This window comes from Haliotis cracherodii, unplaced genomic scaffold, assembly GCF_022045235.1.
Source record: "Haliotis cracherodii isolate W230 unplaced genomic scaffold, xgHalCrac1.p SCAF_23, whole genome shotgun sequence".
Classification (NCBI taxonomy): domain Eukaryota; kingdom Metazoa; phylum Mollusca; class Gastropoda; order Lepetellida; family Haliotidae; genus Haliotis; species Haliotis cracherodii.
In genome coordinates this window covers 10,742,652-10,765,592 of record NW_027266279.1, presented here as the reverse complement: position 1 = coordinate 10,765,592, position 22,941 = coordinate 10,742,652, and the positions used below count along the sequence as shown (strand labels likewise).

At 42.4% G+C, this 22,941-nt stretch overlaps 1 protein-coding gene across 4 annotated transcripts in view; it reads left to right on the top strand.

Moving 5' to 3' along the window:
- The window catches only part of LOC139471684 (probable cationic amino acid transporter), a 29,904-nt gene extending 8,703 nt beyond the window's left edge, over positions 1-21,201 (top strand). For all 4 annotated transcript variants that reach the window (XM_071254136.1, XM_071254139.1, XM_071254138.1 and 1 more), the window contains exons 2-9: positions 5,282-5,612; positions 6,837-7,067; positions 7,655-7,863; positions 8,487-8,842; positions 10,924-11,048; positions 12,991-13,417; positions 14,132-14,259; positions 15,843-21,201. In XM_071254136.1, the coding sequence (XP_071110237.1) occupies positions 5,342-5,612; positions 6,837-7,067; positions 7,655-7,863; positions 8,487-8,842; positions 10,924-11,048; positions 12,991-13,417; positions 14,132-14,259; positions 15,843-15,958 (1,863 nt within the window). In that variant the 5' untranslated portion in view covers positions 5,282-5,341 and the 3' untranslated portion in view covers positions 15,959-21,201. The remainder of the gene's footprint in view (positions 1-5,281; positions 5,613-6,836; positions 7,068-7,654; positions 7,864-8,486; positions 8,843-10,923; positions 11,049-12,990; positions 13,418-14,131; positions 14,260-15,842) is intronic.
- Positions 21,202-22,941: the final 1,740 nt, after the last annotated feature.

Sequence of the window (22,941 nt, the reverse complement as noted above, 5' to 3'; positions counted from 1 at the left end):
AACCATACTCACTCACTCACTCCCCAGAGGAATTACGACATTTAGTTTTATACTATGCAAATACCGACATCATGTCAAATGTCAGTATAAACATTTAACTTGCCTCTTGTGTTACTACAACAAACACAGAACAGTACGTTCACGTAAATGTCACAGGTTTAAATGTCAACACGCCTCTACGTTTTAGTCTCTTGGAGTCATTAATGATACATATCTTGTGATTTCTTCCCCCGGAACATGTTATGCCGGCTATCTGTCGTGTGACCTGCAAAGTTGACATTTTCGTGAGTGGCGCTGCAGGTCATGAAACAATTATGTGCATTTCTTCTTTTAAGCATCTGGGTTAACAGTTATTAGAGGACGTTTGGTACCTGAATGACGTTTACAATCGTTAATTAGCAATATAATTGCCACAACATCTGTCCACACGACGTACATAGCTGTGATAATTCATCCATGGCGTGGAACATTTGCTATTAAGAGAGCGAATTTGAACAACAACTGCTGTCAAAAAGAGTATTTCAAGTTTTGTCATAGCACATAAGCTCAATGAGGATGAAATCTCAAAATAACACAGGTCGTTGTGTGTGTGTCGGTGTGTGCGCGTGCGTGGTGTGTGTAGTGTGGTGTGTGTGTCGGTATGTGTGTGTATAGTGTGGTGTGTGTGTGTGTGTGTTTGTGTGTGTGGTGTGTGTGTGTGTGTGTGTGTGTGTGTGTGTGTGTGTGTGTGTGTGTGTGTGTGTGTGTGTGTGTGTGTGTGTGTGTGTGTGTGTGGAGGGTTCAATAACAATCAGTCTAACAGTGAACCTTCCAGTTGTAACGAGCCCTCGGTACTCAGTGTGGGTTTACTCTAGACTGTCAGTACTGAGAAGGGGGTGAGGAGAGGAACGGAGTTATTAATTATTGATTATTGCCTTTGATGAATTATTGGCATTTGTATTTGTGATTAGGGCAATTTGTTAGTGACAGATTTACAATAAATTATTCTTCATTTAGTTTACGGGGCGGTCGGGTAGCCTGGTGGTTAAAGCGTTTGCTCGTCACGCCGAACACCCGGGTTCGATTCCCGACATGGGTACAATGTGTGAAGCCCATTTTTGGTGTCCTCCGCCGTGATATGTTCTGGAATATTGCTAAAAGCGGCGTAAAACCATACTCACTCGTTTAGTTTACCTGCAGCACACCTCTAATGAAAATCAAAGCGGATCAAAGGATTCCTCATGTTCAAATATTAGAAAAATGCTTCCAGCAAAAACCCATTTTCACACATGCTAGTCAAACCTCATCATCTGGACCAACGTCCAAAAGACAAAAGTGTTGAAAAAAACAAAACTTTGATACATTTATATGAACACATTCTGAACACAAATTTGGAAGAGTTCTTTAATGTTCGCTCATTATACCATTACATACATACATCTATGCACATAAGCTTGGCCATTGAGGGAGCCTATCTTGTCGCGTCATTTACCGGGGCAAGGATCTCTTAAACTCCTTGTGAACAGTCAGCCACGGTGCCTGTCAGTGGGGTTTGAAAGCAAATCTTTGTTAACGATAACATCAACCGATAACCCTGTGGAAGGGTTTGTTTCGTTTATCGTGAGTGTTGATTTCACCTGGCGTGGTGTTCGTGACGGTAGCGTGATTGGATTCAGTCATAGTTTGAGAGTTGGACACAAACGACAGAGCACTACCGTAAAATATAACGCCCATGTTGGTTTTAAACGTCGAAATTTTACAATGATAGCAATTTTTGTGATCACACGTTGAGTTGCTCTCAGTTAGAGTGGCAGGGCGTGGACACCGCTTTCTCGCCTTCAGTTATGACCGCGAGAAAGCGAAAAAGCGATTACACGAGACGATAAAGCGATACGACGAGACGAGAAAGAGATATAAATAATTCGCTTTCTTGTCTCGTGCTGCTATTTCGCTTTTCTTGTTTCTTGTCGCTATTTCGCTTCCTCGCGGCCATAACTGAAGGCGAGATAGCGATGTCCCCTCTCGGCCACCATACTCTACTCAGTGTTCGACAATATTTTCATTACAATTGAATTTGCCAAATGTATTTTTGGTAAAAATAACTTGGGCTAAATAACTCGGTTCCATATTCCCTGTGAATGAAGTTAAAGTGAGATTTACATCGAGGCAACACGATTCTGTTAAAAATGGTTGATGAGTATTGAAAGGTTCATGCAATCGTTACGTTTGGGAGATGGGGTTGGGGGGCGCACAGGTGATGTCGTTTAGCCTTAATAACGCCCCTTTGCCGTGTCCGGATCCACTGATCTTAGGTTTGAATCCAGGATTCGTTTCAGTTATGATCCTCTCATATTTAGCCGTGACAAGCCGTGACAACTGAAATGACACAACGCTTCTCAGGCTACAAGTTGTTTTTGTTATTGTGTTTTAGCATTTTTGTGACATGAGAAAGTTTCAAACATTTTAGGCACATGAAATAATACATCATGAGTTCCTGATAAAAGTGCCGCGCAGCAACCGTTTATAGTAGTCTCGTCTGGCTCCAGATAGTACGTGACCCGTGAAGATCCGGGGTAGAATAGATCTTCAGCAACCCATGCTTGCCGTAAAAGGCGACTAACGGGATCGGGTGGTCAGGCTCGCTGACTTGGTTGATGCATGTCATCGATCCCAATTGCGTGGATCGATGCTCATGATATCAGTCTCTGGATTGTCTGGTCCGGACTTGATTATTTACAGACCGCCGTCATATAGCTGGAATATTGCTGAGTGTGGCATTAAACAACAAACAAACAACCAACCAGATAGTACGTTCTCATAAAGCGATAGTAAACTTTATGGCATTGTGGGCAGGTTGACATTTTGATTTAAATGAGATAAAGTTATTTAACCTTACAAACATCGTTATCTTCTCAAACAATAAACACAGTAGCTTATCGCAGATGGGGTGAGTCAGTGAAGGTGATGGTGAAAAATACACATTGTTGTGTCCATGACTCACCCCGGCTTGAGTGACATAAGGTGAGGTGAAATGGGGTTTAACGTCGCGTCCAAGATTATTGCACTTATATAGCGACGTTCATGCACGTGTGTGTGTTTGTGTGGCTGCTTGTACTAATCCGGACTGATGCTGATTTAGAGTGCTTGCACACTGAGATACCATGCTACAGTTTAACATGAATACCCGACTCAGACAACAGTATACTGACTCCGAGCCAACCAGTCTTTGTTTTAGCCCCTTAATGCCGAGCGCCAGACAGGTTAACGACAAATGCCATCTTTTAACGTCTTTTGGTATGACGCGGCCGGGGATCGAATGACATAAAACAATGATGATATAATGTATATGAGGTAGTAGTAGTAGTAGTAGTAGTAGTAGTAGTAGTAGTAGTAGTAGTAGTTTCTTGCTTGTTTGATTGTTTGTTGTTTAAAGCCGCTCTCAGCAATATTAGACGGCGGTCTGTAAATAATCGAGTCTCGACCAGACAATCCAGTCACTGACATCATGATCCGGGGTAGAATAGGTCTTCAGCAACCCATGCTTGCCGTAAAGGCGACTGCGCTTGTCGTAAGAGGCTACTAACGGGATCGGTTGGTCAGGCTTGATGTATGTCACCGTATCCCAATTGCGTAGATCGATGCGCATGTTTTCAATCCCTGGATTGTCTGGTCCAGACTCGATTATTTACAGACGGCCGTCATATAGCTGGAATGTTGGAGTGCGGCGTTAAACAACAAACCAAACAAACCAAAACCATTGTTTGTTACGATGTTTCACGCTTGAGATACTGCTTGCCTCTTCATCTGCAACATCCTCTATATCTCCAGCGCTAGCATTTCGGTAAACCTATATCTAACCCCTGGACCCATCCACAAGGTTTTCGAGATCTTTAATTACCGGTCCTTGATTTTCATTGACATTTTGCCGACCAATCAAACGTCGAGACAAGGAAAAGAAAATTGGGTAAGGGAGGCAACTCGTTTTACTCAGACAGAAAATCCGCCGACTAATTTCATTGCATGAGGAAACCCTTTCCATCAAATTTTTTGTGTGTTTCTATCAGTTTTTCAACGTTGAATTTCTCGGAAACTCTGTCGTAATCAATAGGACTGGCCACAGTGTTGTTGATATCGCTATCCCAACATTGAGGCTGATTTTGTAACTTGCATTCTGTTTCGTACGTTAGACTTAGCAGCGTAGCCAATCAAATTGGCTTAAGGAAATCAAAGGCAGATTATTTAAGATCGCGAAACCTTGTGGATGGGTCAAGGGGTTAGTGAAGGTAGCCCGAAAGCGAGCCCTGGAGATTTTGAGGATGCATAAGTAATGAGACTTTATCAAGGGACCAATCTCATTAAAATCAGATCTAAGTTCTCGCTACCGCTGAACAAAGATCTGAGGACATCCAATTACGGGTCACGTCAGAACGACCTTGCGCGAACTTTGACCAACCAATTGAATGACCAATCAAAAGGCAGCTTTCTCGTGCTTTACGGCACTAATTTCATATTCGCTTCGAAACATATTTTGACAAATTCTTGATTACAAATTTGAAACCTGAACAAAAGAACATTCTGGAACGGCTAATAGATGGTCCAGATTATATGGATTCAGTCGTTAAACCCGTAACTATCGTTCGGAGTTAAAGTTGTTGAGGTTGCATGATTAGAAATCACATTCCGACTGTCACTTTCATAATCTGGTAAGTGATGCTCTGATTGGTCGGATGAAAGGTCGTTCTGACGTAACCCCTAATAGGATGTCCTCAGATATTTGTTTAGCGGTAGCGAGAACTAAGATCTGATTTTAATGAGATTGGATAAAACTGTTGAAAGAAAACAATCGAAACTGTCTTCCCTTTTCCATAAAAAAATGACATCACATCAGACACAATTCCCGTGGTGATCGAAATTGACAAATGTCAAAACGGGACAAAATCGGCTGATCATACTAAGATGCAGAGAGACAATTGAGATGTGCAGCCGAGGCCTTGGTATGTGTTCAAGGCAAGTTTGAATTCAGGTTAGAAACCAATGAAATCTTACAATATGATGAAGAAAGGGAAAACTTTTGAATGAAATTGTTGCTTTTTCTAAAATTGTCAAACATGCCAAAAAGTGCCTGTGTTTGAGACTGGGAGATCTGGACTTAGAACCAGAAAGAGATGCAGACACACATGTGTCTCCCGCAGCAGCTCTGAAACGTCGTAACAAACAACAAACAACAAACAACAAAGAAGTTTTGAATGGTATGCTTCAAACAAGACCGGCATATGCTCATGCATTTCCCTTTGTCTTTCAGTGCTGCCCGTCATGACCTAGATTCCAAGAGTGTCCACGTAAATCCCCTACATCGCTAGTCATGGCGTATGTCCAGCCGTTCCTCCGTCGGGCGACCAGACGTCGTCCCGTTGCTCAGGACGGAGAAGAACTTTCAAAATGTCCCAATCAAGAGGATGGCTTGGGAGAAGAGGGCTTTAAGAAGTGCCTGACGACCTTTGACCTGGTGTCGCTTGGCGTAGGGAGCTGCTGCGGAGCTGGGATGTATCTTACCGTGGGCCTAGTTTCCCGGGGCGCGGGGATAGGGGGAGCCTTGTCTTTCATCATAGCAGGATTCGGATCGTTATTGTCAGGTGTGTGGAGTTCATTGTAACGATCTTAGCGAATATGTGGTCAAACAAATATAATATGCAAACAAAAACTAACGTTATCATTGCCAGCTTATACCAACGCGAGCCACACGAACTCGAACCAAAGTTAGCATCAGCAGCTTAATTGAACAGTATCAGCTTACATGGATTGATAGGTTATTTTAAGTCTCACAAAGACGGAATTGCGTAATAATTAAATGTTTTGTTGTGGACATTACATGTTGTCATAGAGATATATCCACAATCAGTGCGCGTACCTCAGGTTTGGTCATATACCTCAGGTTTGGCCATATACCTCAGGTTTGGCCATATACCTCGGGTTTGGCCATATACCTAAGGTCACAGACTCCTGCTTATTTTAATGATTTGTCACAGCGAAACAATTCGCCCAATTGACCCAAGTTTTGTAAATATACCGACAATGGTTGGTAAAGAAAATGTAATAGTATGATCATGTTTGGATTAACAATGATCTAGATAACTAGACCTTCGTGGAGATCTATCTGTCGTGGAGACCCTTGAAAATCCGGGGTAGAGTAGGTTTTCCTTGCTGTAAAAGGCAATTATGCTGGTCGAAAGAAGCGACGAACGGGATCGGATGGTCAGGCTCACTGACTTGGTTGATGCATGTCATCGTATCCAATATTAATCACTGGATTCTCTGGTCCAGACTCTATTATCTACAGACCGCCGTCATATAGCTGGAATATTGCTGAGTGCGGCGTTACACAACAAACAAACAATCTGTCGTGGTATTATAGGATCATTGATTAATCGTTCAATCCGCTGGTTGCATGATTCAAAGGCTGCTCTTACCTTTTTGTATTATTATTTATGAGAATGAAATTTAAATTATTCTTTTGTTTTCTCTCTAATCTATATGATTTATGTATCCTTGATTTGGAGTGGTGTCAGATCACAGATAAATTGCAATCTTTGAAACTTAAACCAGGGCACATAGTAGTCCAGCCAAAAATGTGACTGTGATGGCAGAAGTTCTGCGACAATGTCAACACACGGCGCCGTTCGCAATGTGTAGACCTGCCCTTTAACGAGTCATTCGGATTATTGGTTTTATGCCATGTGAACGAATTCAGACCTTAACCAATTCGGACACGTGAGCAAATATACTGCCTAAGAATATATGCTTTCCGTTGACTAGTGCCACGTGAAAATTAATACATTCGTGTTGTTTTTGTTAATAAGGACTTTGCTATGCTGAGTTAGCTGCCCTTTGTCCAAAGACTTCCGGTTCAGCGTACATGTACAGTTACGTGACTGTTGGAGAGCTGGTGGCGTTCGTGATAGGCTGGGGGCTGTTGGTGGAGTATGCTATAGGCACAGCAGCGAGCGCGGTGGCACTCAGCGCCGCCGTTGACACCATGAGCAACTACTCCTACGGAAAAGTGATGACAACATACGTCGGTGCATTTCTAGGTTAGTATTTACAATTCTAGGGCAATGTGGCTTCTCCAAAGCAATCATTGATTACGACTGTCGTATTGCTAAGTTACCTTTGTGGAACCGGGCCATAGGCGTAGCATATTGTAAGGTGGTATAAATAGATAAATATATAAGCTACGCACAATGATACGAAAGCCACAAAGTATTTATGGTGTAACGCAGGACGAAGGGGGGTTCTACCTGTGGGTAACCTGAGAAGATGGATCTCCGGAAGCCCATGCTTGTAAATGGAGAGATTGTAGAGAAACGGCTGCGAAGGTTCTGTGACGTAACTGATTATGCGCCATCGTGTTCTAATGACGTGTATCATTGCTTTCAGTCTCTGGTTTGTCTGGTCCAAACTCGTTTTTTACACGTTATCGTGAATTATAGCTAGAAAATATTGTTGACTGTGGCATAAAAAGATTGTTTTTCTACATTAATTTGCATTGCAGTTCCACAGAGTAACAGCAGGATTGCAGCGGGATTCCCGTTGGATTCCCGCCGTCCGCTCTGTTGTTATAGCATTACCGTGGGTCGTGTATCTAACATTTAACCAGTCTTCTCTAATCGTGTTCCAGGTCGACCTTATTTTGACGTGATCGCTGCAGTTGTTTGTCTCACGTTAACTTTGGTACTGACGTCCGGTGTGAAACTTTCGGCGACCTTCAACAACATCCTCAACCTCGTCAACCTCATCGTCTTACTCATCTTCTGCGGCTGTTCCATCCTCCTCATCCGACCAATGATCGTAGAGGACAATGGCATTTTTCCAAACGGGGTATCCGGGGTATGTACAGCTTATCTCAGCGTGGGGTGGGGTGAACCGACGGTCAAATCCTTGAAATCACAAGGAGCGGTCGGGTAGCCCAGTGGTTAAAGCGTTCGCTCGTCACGCCTAAAACCTGGGTTCGATTCCCGACATGGGTACAATGTGTGAGGCCCATTTCTGGTGTCCCCCGCCGTGTTATTGCTGGAATATTGCTTAAAGCGGTGTAAAACCATACTCACTCACTGAACCCCACAATCACTATCTTGTGCTGACATATAAATGATCATGCTGGGAAGAATCTGGTAATCTAATCTACGATCACCGGATCCTGTCAGCAAGGGGAGACGACTCTACCAAATTGTGGATCCTTCCCTGGACCATCCGTATCCCACGAAACATTTTATATAAAACTGAACAGTCCACTTTTTGTGACGAGATCGGTGGTCAGGCTCGCTGATTAGGTTGACGCATGTCATCGTATCCCAATTGCGTGGATCGATGCTCATGACATCAATTACTGGATTGTCTGGTTTAGACTCGATTATTTACAGACCGCCGTCATATAGCTGGAATATTGCTGTGTGCGGCGTTAAACAACAAACAGACAAACAAACATAACACTACAATATATTCTTCTTCAGGCCATTGCTCAGATTCCCACTGCATACTTCGCCTTCATCGGCTTCGACATCGTTGCGTCGACAGGGGAGGAGGCGATGAACCCAAGCAAATCCATCCCCCGATCCATCTGGGTCTCCGTCTTCATCAACACTATTGTCTACGTCGCCGTTGTCATCTTCCTCAACCTAGCGATGCCTTACTTCGCAATGACGTCAAACTCAGCTATGATAGACGTGTTCGCAACCAAGCAATGGACGTACGTAACGTACATCGTCTCAACGGGCGCGGTGTGTGCCTTGTTCGCTGCCACCTTCGGCTCACTGTTCCCCCTTCCCAGGGTCCTCTACGCCATGGCTAAGGATGGCCTCATAAGCAGGTGAGTTGACCTTGAACTAATAACATCTGTCTCGTCATGGGCACTCACCGAGTAAAGGGGAAATTAGCCACTCTTAACACGACCGGCCATTTACCCTGAAAATCTCTCAGGTGACGCTAAGTCATTATAAGCCGGGACTTAATTGGATCAGTCGACGTCGCAGGAACTCTCTCTCTTATGTTTATAGTTACCATGTTGGAATTATATTTACAAAATGTTGTTGAATAGAAGTAAAGTTAAAAACAAATGAACGAGTCCGCGTGTGTGTGTAGGCGAGACAACTCATTTCCTTCCCCCACAACCGAGTCTTTGTGGCGGTTACGGTGGGGCGACGTTGGCCGATTGGATCGCTCGCATTTCTGCCCGGATTTTAATCCCCGCCAAGGGCAGGTAACTCTAACCATTTTGCGTCGCAATGTTGAGAGAATGCCAAACTAACATGTATGGTGTATGACATTTTTAAAACAAGCCACATTGGCATATTTAATCAGTACGAATAGCTTTCATTGGACGATAACAGTCTTATTCTCTTCCTCCGCCTTACTACTTCTTACTTGGGCATTCTTTCGCAAAACAGCAGTATTCATTTTAATGAAAAATAAAGCTATGTTCACATTTCGTATACTATGCGTACGAAAAGAAAGATCGTTTCGCATGTTTTCTTTCACACATTAAACAGGACAGAGCGTCCCAGTCGCCACTAGCGTTGCAGTTCGTTGTACGTATTAAACTGAACGGTGTTATAAGTCTATAGCACAGGAAAAATCAGCTTGAACCCCGAATCATTTCACTTAATGTCAAGGCTATATAAAGTTTTAATAAGCAGACACGTTGTTTTCTCAATCATCAGATCATTATTTTATACTATTATTGTCACGTTTAAAAATTATGAAGTAAAGGGACATAGCTGAACAGACACATTTACATCCTTTTGGACATAAGTGATGTCAATCAGTTTAAATGCAAACGAAAAGAGAGATTTTACACCACATCGATCAATTGTAAACCCTCTTACTGCTTTGTAGTTCAAGGGAGACAATTAGTAGAGGTAATCCGTTTGAGTTGAGGTGAGGTGAAATGGGGTTTAACGTCGCGTCCAAGATTATTGCACTTATATAGCGACGTGCATGCACGTGTGTGTGTGTTTGTGTGGCTGCTTGTATTAGTCCCGACTGAAATACCATGCCGCAGTTTAACATGAATACGCCACTCAGACACAGTATACTGACTCCGAGCCGACCAGTCCTTGTTTTAGCCCCTTAATGCCGAGCGCCAGACAGGGTAACAGCAAGTACCATCTTTTAACGTCTTTTGGTATGACGCGGCCGGGGATCGAACCCCGGACCTTCCGCTCTCCGGGCGGACGCTCTACCACTAGATCACGGAGGCGGTCTAATCAGTTTGAACTTTAACGCAACTCCTCCACCGTCATGGTATTACAAGAGTCGGTGAGTTCGTGACTGTATACGCCGATCATGGCAATATATTCCAGCAATATCAAAGCAGGGGCACATCAGAAATTGACTTCACACAATGTACCTACGTGAGGGGGTCGAACCCGGGCCTTTGGAGTGACGAACGAACGCTTTAACCACTTGGCTACCCCATCGGTAAGGCCAGAATAAATCTCTACTTTCACTCTCAAATGAGTGATGTTATTCTGTTGGTTTCCGTTACCCGTCGCTTAGTAATCCTTGGTTTGTCAGAACCATGGCCCATGCTTCTGGGTTTCATCAAAGTGGTAATCATCTGAGCCCTCCAGGGGCGGGCGGGTAGCCTAGTGGTTAAAGCGTTCGCTCGTCACGTCGAAGACCCGGGTTCGATTCCTGACATGGGTACAATGTGTGAAGCCCATTTCTGGTGTTCCCCGCCGTGATATTGCTGGAATATTGCTAAAAGCGGCGTAAAACCATACTCACTCACTCTGAGCCCTCCACAATGGGCTCTCTCCCCCCCCCGCTCCCGCCCGACTAAAAAATTAGCTTACACGCCGTAACTGAAATACTGTTGAAGTCGGCGTAAAACTCAACTCGCGTATTTACTTCGAGTCATTTATTCTAAAACAAAATATTTCTTTGCAGCCATTTCGGATACCTATGTCCAACACGGAAGACACCGAAGCTGGCGACGGTAGTGTCGGGGTGTATCTCCGCCGTTGTCGCCGTCTCTGTGGACCTCCGTCTGCTCATTGAGATGGTGCTCATAGGTAGGTGTCCACAGATACTGCCAAACACGGTTATACCGAACTGCTTCAACTCGAAATGTCGCCTAAACGAGTGTGTTCCACGGTCCCGGTGTACTTTCCCTGTCCGAGGGTTTAACATCGACCATCTGCTTGTCTCAAAGAACGGATAACTCGACGCATTGCCAATGGTCCCTGCACATCGAGTTCACGGAGTGTAACGTTATTTGAATTTTTGAATTCTTAAGTGGAAGAAGTTCAGTGTATGTGCAATGTGTAATGTCTGAATGGACATCAGCGTTTTCGTCGCCTCGTACCACGAAGCGATCGCCTTCGACTTTCGGTATTTAAATACTTTAACATACACTTGCGTAAGTGTTAGTGCTAACATCGCGTTGTGGAACGATGGTCGTAAGTCTATGTTCAAGTATGGGATTTACGATCGTCTCAGCGCTAAGATCACTTCATGACATAGGCCCCAGTACTATCAATCAATCAATCAATCTTTTATTCAAGGTACTTATGAGGCCAAAGGCCTATAGTATATTGTCTGGGGCGTGTTACAAAGTCATACATTTTCCTAGTTTCATGGCATGATAAATGAACATTGATAAATTTCTAATAGTTTCTGTACAATCACAAGTCATTAATTTCCAAAATTTGGTACCGTTTGGGTTGCGGTAGAAATAGTTATTTAGATATTTTGCACTGGACATACACATAAAAAGTGATATTCATCTTCAATACGATCAGTTTTACAGATCCTACAAAGTCTATGTTCTCTTGCAATACCTGCATATCTGCCTGTTTCAATAAATAGATCATGTGAGCCACAACGGAATCGAGAAAGAGCTGTTCGAAACTAATGTAAATTTACACTTAATAGATAAGGTTCTAGTATAATAGTAGTCTTAAATGTAGTGTAGTAATTTGCTTTTCCCCAGTACTATATGTCGGGTTGTATCGATTCAGAGACACTGTTTTCATAAGGCGGTTATTGACCGGTGTTTGTCTCTAGGATTTTTTTATGTTTTCATTTGAAAACTAAAGTGATACGGAGGGAAAACTTTGTGTCTTTTTAACCAACCACCAAGAATAACAACGAAAACAATTCGGAACATATTGAACGCGGCTCTTTGATACAATGTCATTTTCAGGGATGTATAACAGAGTCTACTTCATACATCTTCCCAAGGCAAGGGAGTTAACTGACCAAAAAAGTCCGGTTTCCACCCTTGCCGAACTAGGCTGGTATTATGGAGTTACACTTTGGCTGGACTAACGAGTCTAGGCATGGTCCAATCAAAATCGTGCATCGAAATCGAAATCCGATTCGTAAACTGACCTGCAGATTTCGGTCGATTGCAGGATTTGTAAAGCATGTGCACCGCCAACTCGTTGTCAACAGATATTTTCCAAATCTTTTCATGTTTTTAATCAAGGTGCTCACGCATTTCGCGATGTAAGACCCGTTTTATCACAACATAGACTTTGTTTATTGATCAGATCGTCTTGACTGGGTGCCAATGTTTTGTTTCAAGCAAATGCAAGTGATTCGAGAGGTGGAATCTGATTGGTCTAAAGGAGAGGCTCAGAAGGGACATAACTCGTAATAGCCACTGGTGGCGCTACGATAGAGCCCCGGAATTCCAGCCTAGTTCGGCAAGGATGGAAACTGGACTTTTAAAGTCAGTTAACTCTCTTGCCTCGGGAAGATGACTTCATAAGACGCTTTCAGCACATGCCCGTGCTCGTTTGGTTCACCAAAGTGGTAAACGTCTGAGACCTGCATCACTTCGGACTTTCCTCCACATTAAGCTGACACGCCGCGATATAACTGGAATAATGTTAAAAGCGGCGTTAAGCCAAACTCACTCACTCGTAAGAATCGGGGAATCTGAATCATTGGGAAATTTCCTTGTTTACCCCACGACTCAAACTGTATCTATATTTGTTGTCCTTTCAGGAACTCTTCTTGCCTACGTTTTAGTCGCGGTGTGTGTTCTAATAACGAGGTACTCTTTTGACGAGGACAACATATCAAACCTTCCGTCCAAAGACTCAAATGACAATCCTGAGAAATCTGACCAAGATAAGATGTCAGAAATACTCTCAAACGGATCCAAAGTTGAACCGGATTTGCATCTTCCGCTGTCTCGGAAACTTTGGAAACTGTTCAGTCGCTCACCGACCCCGGGGGAAACTCTGACAAGCGGGGAGCTTTCTGTGATATTAGTGACATTGCTGGGAGCAGAGACGATAGCTAGCCTCATTCTGGTCACATTCGGTGACGTCATTGCAGATGGAAATATATATGTGTGCACGTGTCTGTCGCCTTTCGTATTCGCCGTCCTGGTTGTGATCATGATCTTGTGTCGCCTGCCACAGAATACGTGAGTATTGTGACCTTGTTCTTTTGAGGTCACTAGTTTGCGAGAATTTTATTTTTGTGGTGAAAAATATCTTGTCTTCATCTTATGCCTAGGAATTATTGTTTCAAATTTGCATTAACTGTTTGAATAAATTAGTATGTTGTACTCTTCAGACACAAAGCAGAGTAAATGTCCGAAAAGTATTTTCTTCGACAAATCCGCGTATTTTGCTCTCAGGAAGTATAGAAAACATGTTTAGGGTCTATAATACCTATGAATGATGACGGGGCACGGGTGGCCCAGTCGTCTGAGGCGCCGCGATTCGCTGTGCAGAGTTGCGTCCCTTAGGCACACCAGAAACCTATGATTGTGGGTTCGAATCCCGGTTCGCCCCGATTATGTTTCTAGGTTTGTCAGCACCATGCCCGTGCTCGTGGGTTTCACCGAAGTGGTAAACGTCTGAGACCTGCATCACTTCGGGCTTTCCTCCCACATTAAGCTGACACGCCGCGATATAACTGGAATAATGTTAAAAGCTGCGTTAAACCCAACTCACTCACTCACAATGAATGATGACTCCCTATATTCATCGTACAACTTATAAACTATTTAAAATCCCTTTACCCTCGCCATGCCTTTTATAAAAAAAATGGGTTACGCAAGAATACTATTGTAAACACTGAAGAGAAGATTGGAAATGGTCATTGCAGTACAGTGTTGTGTTTATTTCTCCAGTCGAACTTCCGGTTTCCGGGTACCTCTGGTTCCACTGCTTCCGGTTGCCGTCACCTTCTTCAACGTCTACCTGATGATGTCATTGCGATGGGTCACGTGGTGCATGTTTGGTGTATGGATGATCATAGGTAAGTTGCAGGATAGGAATTGTGAAACGTGATGTTTGTATTAAACCACAAAATAAAACCTTGGCTGACAACTTTCTTAACTGGGATAACTAGATAAATAGGGTTGTGTCAACAAAGACGGGCAGTTGTAAATCATTTTCATACGAAGGTGTACCAGTCGTGGATATTGAATTTTTTATACGTTCTCTGATTGGACTATCGATATGGGCGATCTTGCCTTGGGAAGATGGATACAGTCGAAAATGTACAATCGACTCTGATTTTAGCAGAGTTTTCTTATGATTATGTAAAAGTCTTGTCCCTTATATTACTCCAGTAAAGCACACATATGTTGTCTCGTATCAATTCCGTCCTGCTGGAATATTGCTGAGTGCGAGTGCAAAATAGCAATTACTAATTCAGGCTGAGACCGCCTCCGTGGTCTAGTGGTAGAGCGTCCGCCCGGAGAGCGGAAGGTTCGGGGTTCGATCCCCGGTCGCGTCATACCAAAAGACGTTAAAAGATGGTACTTATTGTTACCCTGTTACCCGCTCGGCATTAAGGGGCTAAAACAACGACTGGTCGGCTCGGAGTCAGTATACTGTGTCTGAGTGGGGTATTCATGCTAAACAGCGGCATGGTATCTCAGTGAGCTAGCACTATAAATCGGCATCAGTCCGGACTAGTGCAAGCAGCACACACACACACACACACACACACACACACGTGCATGCTGACTGCGAGTGCAAAATAGCAATTACTCATTCAGGCACACGCGCACGCACTCTCACTCAGTTTCTCACGCACTCACAGTACGTTCGATGTTACATGTATTCACGTGATGGTCTCTGTTTCAACGGAGGCCACGCGCCACTGCTCTCTGTACATTTATACAAGTTTAGTGCATCACTTTTATCCCCCGGGTATATACACCTTTGAAATTATGCGAAGACTATTTAAAACAGGATATCCTACGGGTAGACCTCACAGGTAACTTCCGTGAATTATATTCGGGTGAAACACTCCCACACTGTTTCAGAATTTTTCCCATCTTTAGATAAATGTCAAACGCTAAAGATTTAGATGTATACTTTACCACGTTTTAGTAAATAAATAAAATTTGCTCAACCCCTATGTGTAGTGTAAAAAAGTATAGTTTTGCCCTGAGCTATTATACTTAAAGCACGAGGACATTTTTCTTCCAAGGTAATAATAAAACATAATATTCAAGTTTAAGCCAAGTTTAAAGAAACTTTTCACCGAAAATTGATGTGGATGCGCCATTTTGCTTGGTACTGATGAAAGACCGATGTTACCATGGATACGTTAGATCAAGGGTAATTTTAACGGCGCTTTGACGCCAGTCCATTATGACGTAACTAAAAAATGGTACTTTATCGCAGGATGAAGTACAATCGACCCATTTGATCTAAACTAGAAAACAACACGTACTGGTTGTCCTTTTCCAGCAGTGATCCATATTTAAGGTTTAATTTCTTTTTTAGTTCACATTTAGAGGTGCTTCGTGAAGGAATGGGTTGGTATATGAGACGTGTCTCTGTATGCTGAAGGAGCTCTACAAAGCAGTAATATGTTTGTTTCAGGTTTTCTAGTATACCTGTATTACTCCCAGCGAGATGGAGGACTCCAGGTTTCATCTGTTGATGAAGATAAGCGCCCCCTATTGGAAGCCAAAGACAGCAAGGACGAGGACCGATAAGGACCGTGTGAACAAATTAGTCAGGAATGTCTCGAAGATGATTGAGTAAAATGACTGCTATACCATTTCATACATGTTTATCCAAAAATTGTCCATGGCATCGGTTAAACGTATCAAAGACGAGGTGTGACAATTTATCATTTAATGGGTAGGATTCTCGGCAGGATAAAGCAAACGGATAAAAATGGTCGAGGTAGAATTAACCATCGGAAATATGGAAAAGATACTGTGATAATTGTTTTCATTATGTAAACACTGATTTTCAGTGTCTGGCTGGGATGTAAGTGAGCTATTAAAAAACTTTGGGCAAGTGTTGATATGTAAATTATGAAACAGTTTAGCGAGGGCACCAGCCCAGCGGGATCTCTTTCCTGATCTGTGATTGCAGACCTCTGTGACTTAGGTCCTTCATCTCAATTTGAAACAGTTGGATTTGGTTGACATATATCAGAATGGTTACTTTGTTATATTTTGTCGCTTTGTGTTCACCTGACTCTGCACTTCGTGATATGATATAACCAGCTGGTGACAGGCCACGCAGACTCTTAACAAAGGCTTAAGGGCGATTACTCTTGGGAGTGGGCCGATGGACTGCCGCGAGAGGCACATTTTTTGTAGGCACATTGTTATTCTGCCTTCAAGAAATACGCCACTGTCTAAGAAACAGGTTTCAGCTGGAAGTATAGGGACTGTTGTGCCTGTTCGACTGTAAAATCGCTGAATTTCTGAATATTCATGCGTACAATGTTCAGATACCATATGTGAGAGATGAAAACAGGTTTAACAGAATATAAGAATGACATTATATGATAAAGATAGACATAAAGATACACATAAAGATAGACATTTAGAGATAAATTGTAGCCGATGATTGCCGATCAGGTATGAAAGACAAAAAAGCATAAACCGGAAGTGTTCACGAATAGCATGAGCTACCTGTTGGTGTATCTGGGCCCGTCCTCCAAAACAATTTTAGCACCAGGACTGCCGTAAGTCAGTGTTAAATAAGGGGCGGTCTCAGGTTAAAGCGTTCGCTCGTCGCGCCGAAGAGCCGGTTCGATTCCCGACATGGGTATAATGTGAGAAGCCGTGATATTGCTGGAATATTGCTAAAAACGGCGTAAAACCCATTCGTGAACAACTCGTGTTATTCCAGGACAAGCCGAATTGCGACTCGTGCAGGTTACGGAAAGGGGCGAGTAGTGACGAATGCGTAAAACCATGCTCACGCACTCAGTGTTAAATAATGAAATAACGACAGTCGAAGCACTGGGATCAGAGCACCGTTCCACGAAGCGATCTTAGCGCTACGACTAGAGTAAGTCAGTGTTCAAGTATGGGAGTTACGATCACCTTAGCGCTAAGATGGCTTTGTGGAACGGGGCCAAGTTCATTCAACGTGGCCCGGTCATCAGAATACCGCGTTTTCTTCACCTTGCATTATCTCCACGTGGAGCACGTGATTATTACACAACACAACGCAGCTGCACGTGATATCAAAACTGATTGACTGTACCGTCTTTTAAATACATTAATGTGGTGAAGGATTTACAATTTCTTCGAAAGGTAAGAAATATTACTTGATGTTGTTTAATGTATCTAGTAGCAGATTATCCCTTGGTCACTGAAGCATATTCTTTGCAAGGACTGGTCAGCTCGGAGTCTTCACAATGTGTCTGAGTGGGGTATCTATGTGGCTTGTGGGGCGGTCGGATAGCCTAGTGGTTAAAGCGTTCTCTCATCTTGGCGAAGACCCGGGTTCGATTCCCGACATGGGTACAATATGTGAAGCCCATTTTTGGTGTCCCCCGCCGTGATATTGCTGGAATATTGCTAATAGCGGCGTAAAACCATACTCACTCACTCACTCATGTGGCTGGTGTGTCAGCACTTCGCTATTTAACTCAATAATCTTGGACGCGACGTTAAACCCCATTTCATCTCACCTCAAATAACTGTTAGAGATATGTTGTTCATGCAATGGCACACATTGTTTATTTTGAAATATATTTGTTTTTAATCGCCACACCATCACTTTATGAGCTTCCTAAAGCGTCCGACCTATGTAGTATTGTTTTTATCACTCTGTATGGAGTTGCTGTGATATGGGCGTTTTGGCGTTCAAACGATGGGAAATGATGTATAAAGGAGGTAATTATGTATGTGTTAACCCACACGAGCTGTTAAAGAAATAGAATCTCACAGTTTATACACACAGACCTGGGGTATGTTTTTATCTCGTAACCAAATGCATATCGTTGTTAGAGGAATGTAACATTTGCTAATATATTGCATTTTGTTTCTCCGTGGTTAATTTATATTTTTTGCTGAAAAATGTCCAAAGACTTCTTGAGATATTTGTGGGGTAGTCGGTATATATGTATTACACGTGGTTATCTAGTCTCAAAGTATTTATTTATGCATTAGTCGGCTGTCAAAGATACAATTGGGCATGGTAGCAGAGCAATAAAAAGCATACTTGTGTTTCTTCAGGTATGAGCGAGAGGTTGTAAAAAAGTGTTGTTTTTTTACATTTTTTAATTTAAATTTTAACTTTTCTTGACAATATAAGTTTGATTAATAAAATGTATGATCACACGTGCAATGATTGGTGTGGATGTCCACAGAAACACAAGTATGTATTTTTGTTTTCTTTATGGCGTCAGCTGAATAGGGCTGTCGTGTGTAGTTACTGGGCGTATATTGACTGACATATTTATCAGTGATTGTTAATCTTCTCATGGGTTGGTTGGTCTATTAGTTTTGTCCCAAACCCAAAATCTGTCCATGGGAAGAGAAAAAACATTGACAAACAGATGGAAGGGAATTGATTGATTTGAGAAGTACACGGAAACACCCCACTTTTCCTTCCCTCGCTCAGTATTCGTTTTGGATTTAACACGTAAAATATTTGTTCTCCAAAATCTCCATTTTTATTTTGTATTAAAAAAATCAGTTGTGATTTTATTGTGAGACCCGATGACACTATTTTGATAGAATCCTTGAACCAGAGATGGTTAATATGCAATTGGGAAAAGATCTTGACTTCGTGTTTCAACTTATATGAAGAATTTCTCCTTCCCAGATGTGCCATATATATTTTAATATATATCTATATATATATTTGACATATTATGAGAATCAGTTTTGTGTATCATGGAAATATTAGAAATATCCCTTTCAAAAGTGGAGTAGCATACATGTACAAATGAGCTTATCGACTGTTTGATTATCACGTGTGCCTTATACGTGGTGCCACTGTGGAATGCTGGAGAATGTGCCATAGACGTGCCTTTTACCGAACGTGTTAACACGGGAAGCCGTCGCGTGGGTAATATTCAGTAGACATATCTACATGTTCATGAGAGTGTGTCGAGCTGTGGGGGTTTATGTTCGGTTTCCGGGGGAAATGTCCAGTACCCCGTATTCGTTGTTAGAACTGACGTTTGGGGAGCGGTCGGTTACAATATGTGCCCTGGCTAACTGGGTGTCTTCGTACTCAGACAGCGTATATCGTTGTTCATGCTGTCAACCACTGGTTTGCGTGACCCAAACACTATTGTTTACAGGCCTCACTGATAACACTTAACATTGCCAAAAAGGCTTTATGTTCCCTTGCAGTGGCCAATGAAATTGGCTTCGGCTGTAGCAGTACTTTAAGTACGATTGTTGTGACTATTTATAACACCATTTCATTTTATCATTTAATTAAACTATTTTTTTTGGTTTAAAAAATATTATTAAAAAATATTTGATAATGATTGTCTTCTTGCTCATCTGGGCCAAAGGTCCGAGTGAGATCTGGACCAAACTTCCTAGTAAGATCTGGACCAAACTTCCGAGTGGGATCTGGACCAAACTTCCGAGTGAGATCTGGACCAATATCCCGAGTGAGAACTGGACCAAAGTTTCGATTGAGATCTGGACCAAACTACCGAGTGAGATCTGGACCAAACTTCCGAGTGAGATGGCCTACTTGTCCGGCGTCGTTATCACCGGGGTCGATGTTTCCATCGATGTCGACGCTGTCACTATTGAAGCAGAATGATCTGAGGAAAGTGTTTGACAGTTTGATCTGTACACATTGGTAAACATCCTCCTTCAAATTCTCTCAAATCGCACGATTCTCCCCGATCATGAACTTTCTGTGCGTCTTCAATGAGACGACTATTCAAAGCGTTAAACTTAAGTTACTCACTAACTTGGGGCGGTCGGGTTGCCTAGTGGCTAAAGCGATCGCTCGTCACGCCGAAGACTCTGGTTCGATTGCCGACATGGGTACATTGTGTGAAGCCCATTTCTGGTGTCCCCCGCCATGATATTGCTGGAATATTGCTAAAAGCGGCGTAAAACCATACCCACTCATACCCACGACTCGGGTGGCCCAGTCGTCTAAGGTGCAGAGTTGCCTCCCTTGGACACGCCAAAACCTCATCGGGCTTTCCTCCCACATTAAGCTGACACGCCGTGATATAACTGGAATACTGTTAAAAGCGGCGTTAAACCCAACTCACTCACTCACTCACATACTACTCACTCAATCAAATGTCAAATAGTTATTTGTCTCCAATCTGCATCCAGTTTTATGTTGATATAAAACGTCAACGCCTGAGAATAAACAGTCTCGGTTTTCCGCCGAAATAGATTCCATTTGGCTAAAAAAAGCAAAATAGCAGTGACAAAAAAATGAATGTATCACTGAAAATCACTGACGACACAGGGTGTTCTCGAAAAGGATAAGCATGTCCTGCCCTACCAGTAGCACCCGACACTCTTAAAGGACGTGATGATAAAATCCGTATGCAACTTTCGTCACGGTCAAGGCCATGGAGAGCTAAAATACTTTTGCGACAATTGCATAAATCCACATAGAACGTCCCAACTTGAAATGATTTTGATTGGAAGCCAGAAAGAGAAAAAGTAGTCCCTAAATCTTTTATATTTGCACAATATCCACACATTTTGACCACATATCGGTAACTATATATTTGTCATATCAGCGTATCTGTGTTAATAACACGTTCACCATCAGCAGCCAAACGTTGTTTTTATCAATGATGAATCATGCTTGTTTCAGTGTTGGTGTATGCAATTTTAGATCCACGTGTTTAACATCTACTGACATTTTATGAATCTCTATTGCAATTTTACATTTGTTAACCATTTAGTCCAACAATGTGTTATTGTGTTGCTGTAAACATGTGATGGTTGTTGAAATGTTTATTTATTGCGGGTAATATGCATCCTGGTTTGTTTTAAAATAATGAAATAAATGATGGAAGAAAATAGTTTCTTGTTATGTAGAGTTGCGTCCCCTTGTCGTACCAGGATCTCTATTTGCCTTGATACACCCAAGATAGCCTAAAGGATTACCACCTGCTTCACTGACGGCATTCCACCGACAGGCCAAAAGACGTTAAACGATGGTACTTGTTGTTACCCTGTCTGGCGCTCGGCATTAAGGGGCTAAAACAAGGACTGGTCGGCTCGGAGTTAGTATACTGTGTCTGAGTGGGATATTCATGTTAAACTGCGGCATGGTATCTCAGTGAGCTAGCACTATAAATCTGCATCAGTCCGGACTAGTACAAGCAGCCACACAAACACACACGTACATGCACGTAGCTATATAAGTGCAATAATCTTGGACGCGACGTTAAACCCCGTTTCACCTCACCTCACCTCACCTCACCGCCGACATGGCTAAAATAGAAAATCTTGCCATGTACAAAAGTACAAAATGTAAGACATAAAGATGGCAGCTGGAGGCGAAAAATGGCAGCTATTTTGGGATTGTATTTTCAGATATATGTTTGTATCTACTGGGCAGTGCGTCACAGAGCGGCCCTTGTGGTACGATAGACGGAACTCCCATACATAATTTTCTTCAAATCAGATGAATTCTTATGCTCCAAATCCGAATGAAACTTCAAAAACAAGGTCCAACTTGTGTCAGTTGCGGTCGGGTAGCCTAGTGGTTAAAGCGTTCGCTCGTCACGCCAAAGACCAGGGTTTGTATCCCCAATGGGTACAATGTTCGAAGCCCATTTTTGGTGTCCTCCGTCGTGATATTGCAGGAATATTGTTAAAAGCGCCGTATTACCATACTCACTCACTCACCAACTAGTGTCATAAATCAAATGAAACTTGACCCATGCTTGACGTAAGATGCGATGTAATGGATCGGATGGTCAGGTTCGCTAAGCTGGTTGATGGCGTGTCATCGTACCCCAACGGCGTGGATCAATTTCAATTTCAATTTCTTTATTCAACGTACTGAGGAGGCCACAGGCCTATAGTACAATCATGATTACAGGAGCAATTGGTACAATCATATAATTTCCAAACTAGATTTTCTTTGTATAAAAGCATGATATATGTACATAGAAAAATGTCTTATGGTTTCAATGTTGCTAGTGGTCAGTAATAGTTTAAACTTAAATGTACAATGGTTTACATGAAAATATTTTGGTAAATAAACTTTTCTTAGTTCGTCATAATGCGTACATACTAGTAAAAACTGATACTCGTCCTCAATTAATCCTAGGTCACATAGTGGACAGAGTCTATTTTATCTCGGAATATTTTGATATCTACATTTTTCAATTAAAAGATCGTGTGATGAACATCGGCATCTTGCAAGTGCTACCCTAAATTTTCTAAGACTAACGCTGAAAAGGTATTGCTCTGCAATGATATATGACTTGAAACTGCTATATAACAGAGTTGCATTCCATGACTGAAAATATAAATCTTTTAATCTTTGTGTTATAGCATTTATGAACAACTTCGGATAAGCAATATGTTCTAATTTAAAAACGTAACCAAAACCATAATTGGATCGTTGCTCTCAATATCCATCATTGGATAGTCCGGTCCAGGCTCGACTACTTCCAGGCAGCCGTCACATAGCTGGAATGTTGGAGTGCGGCGTAAAACAACAAACCAACCAAACCGTTGTTTGTTAAGTCCACATATCAGAC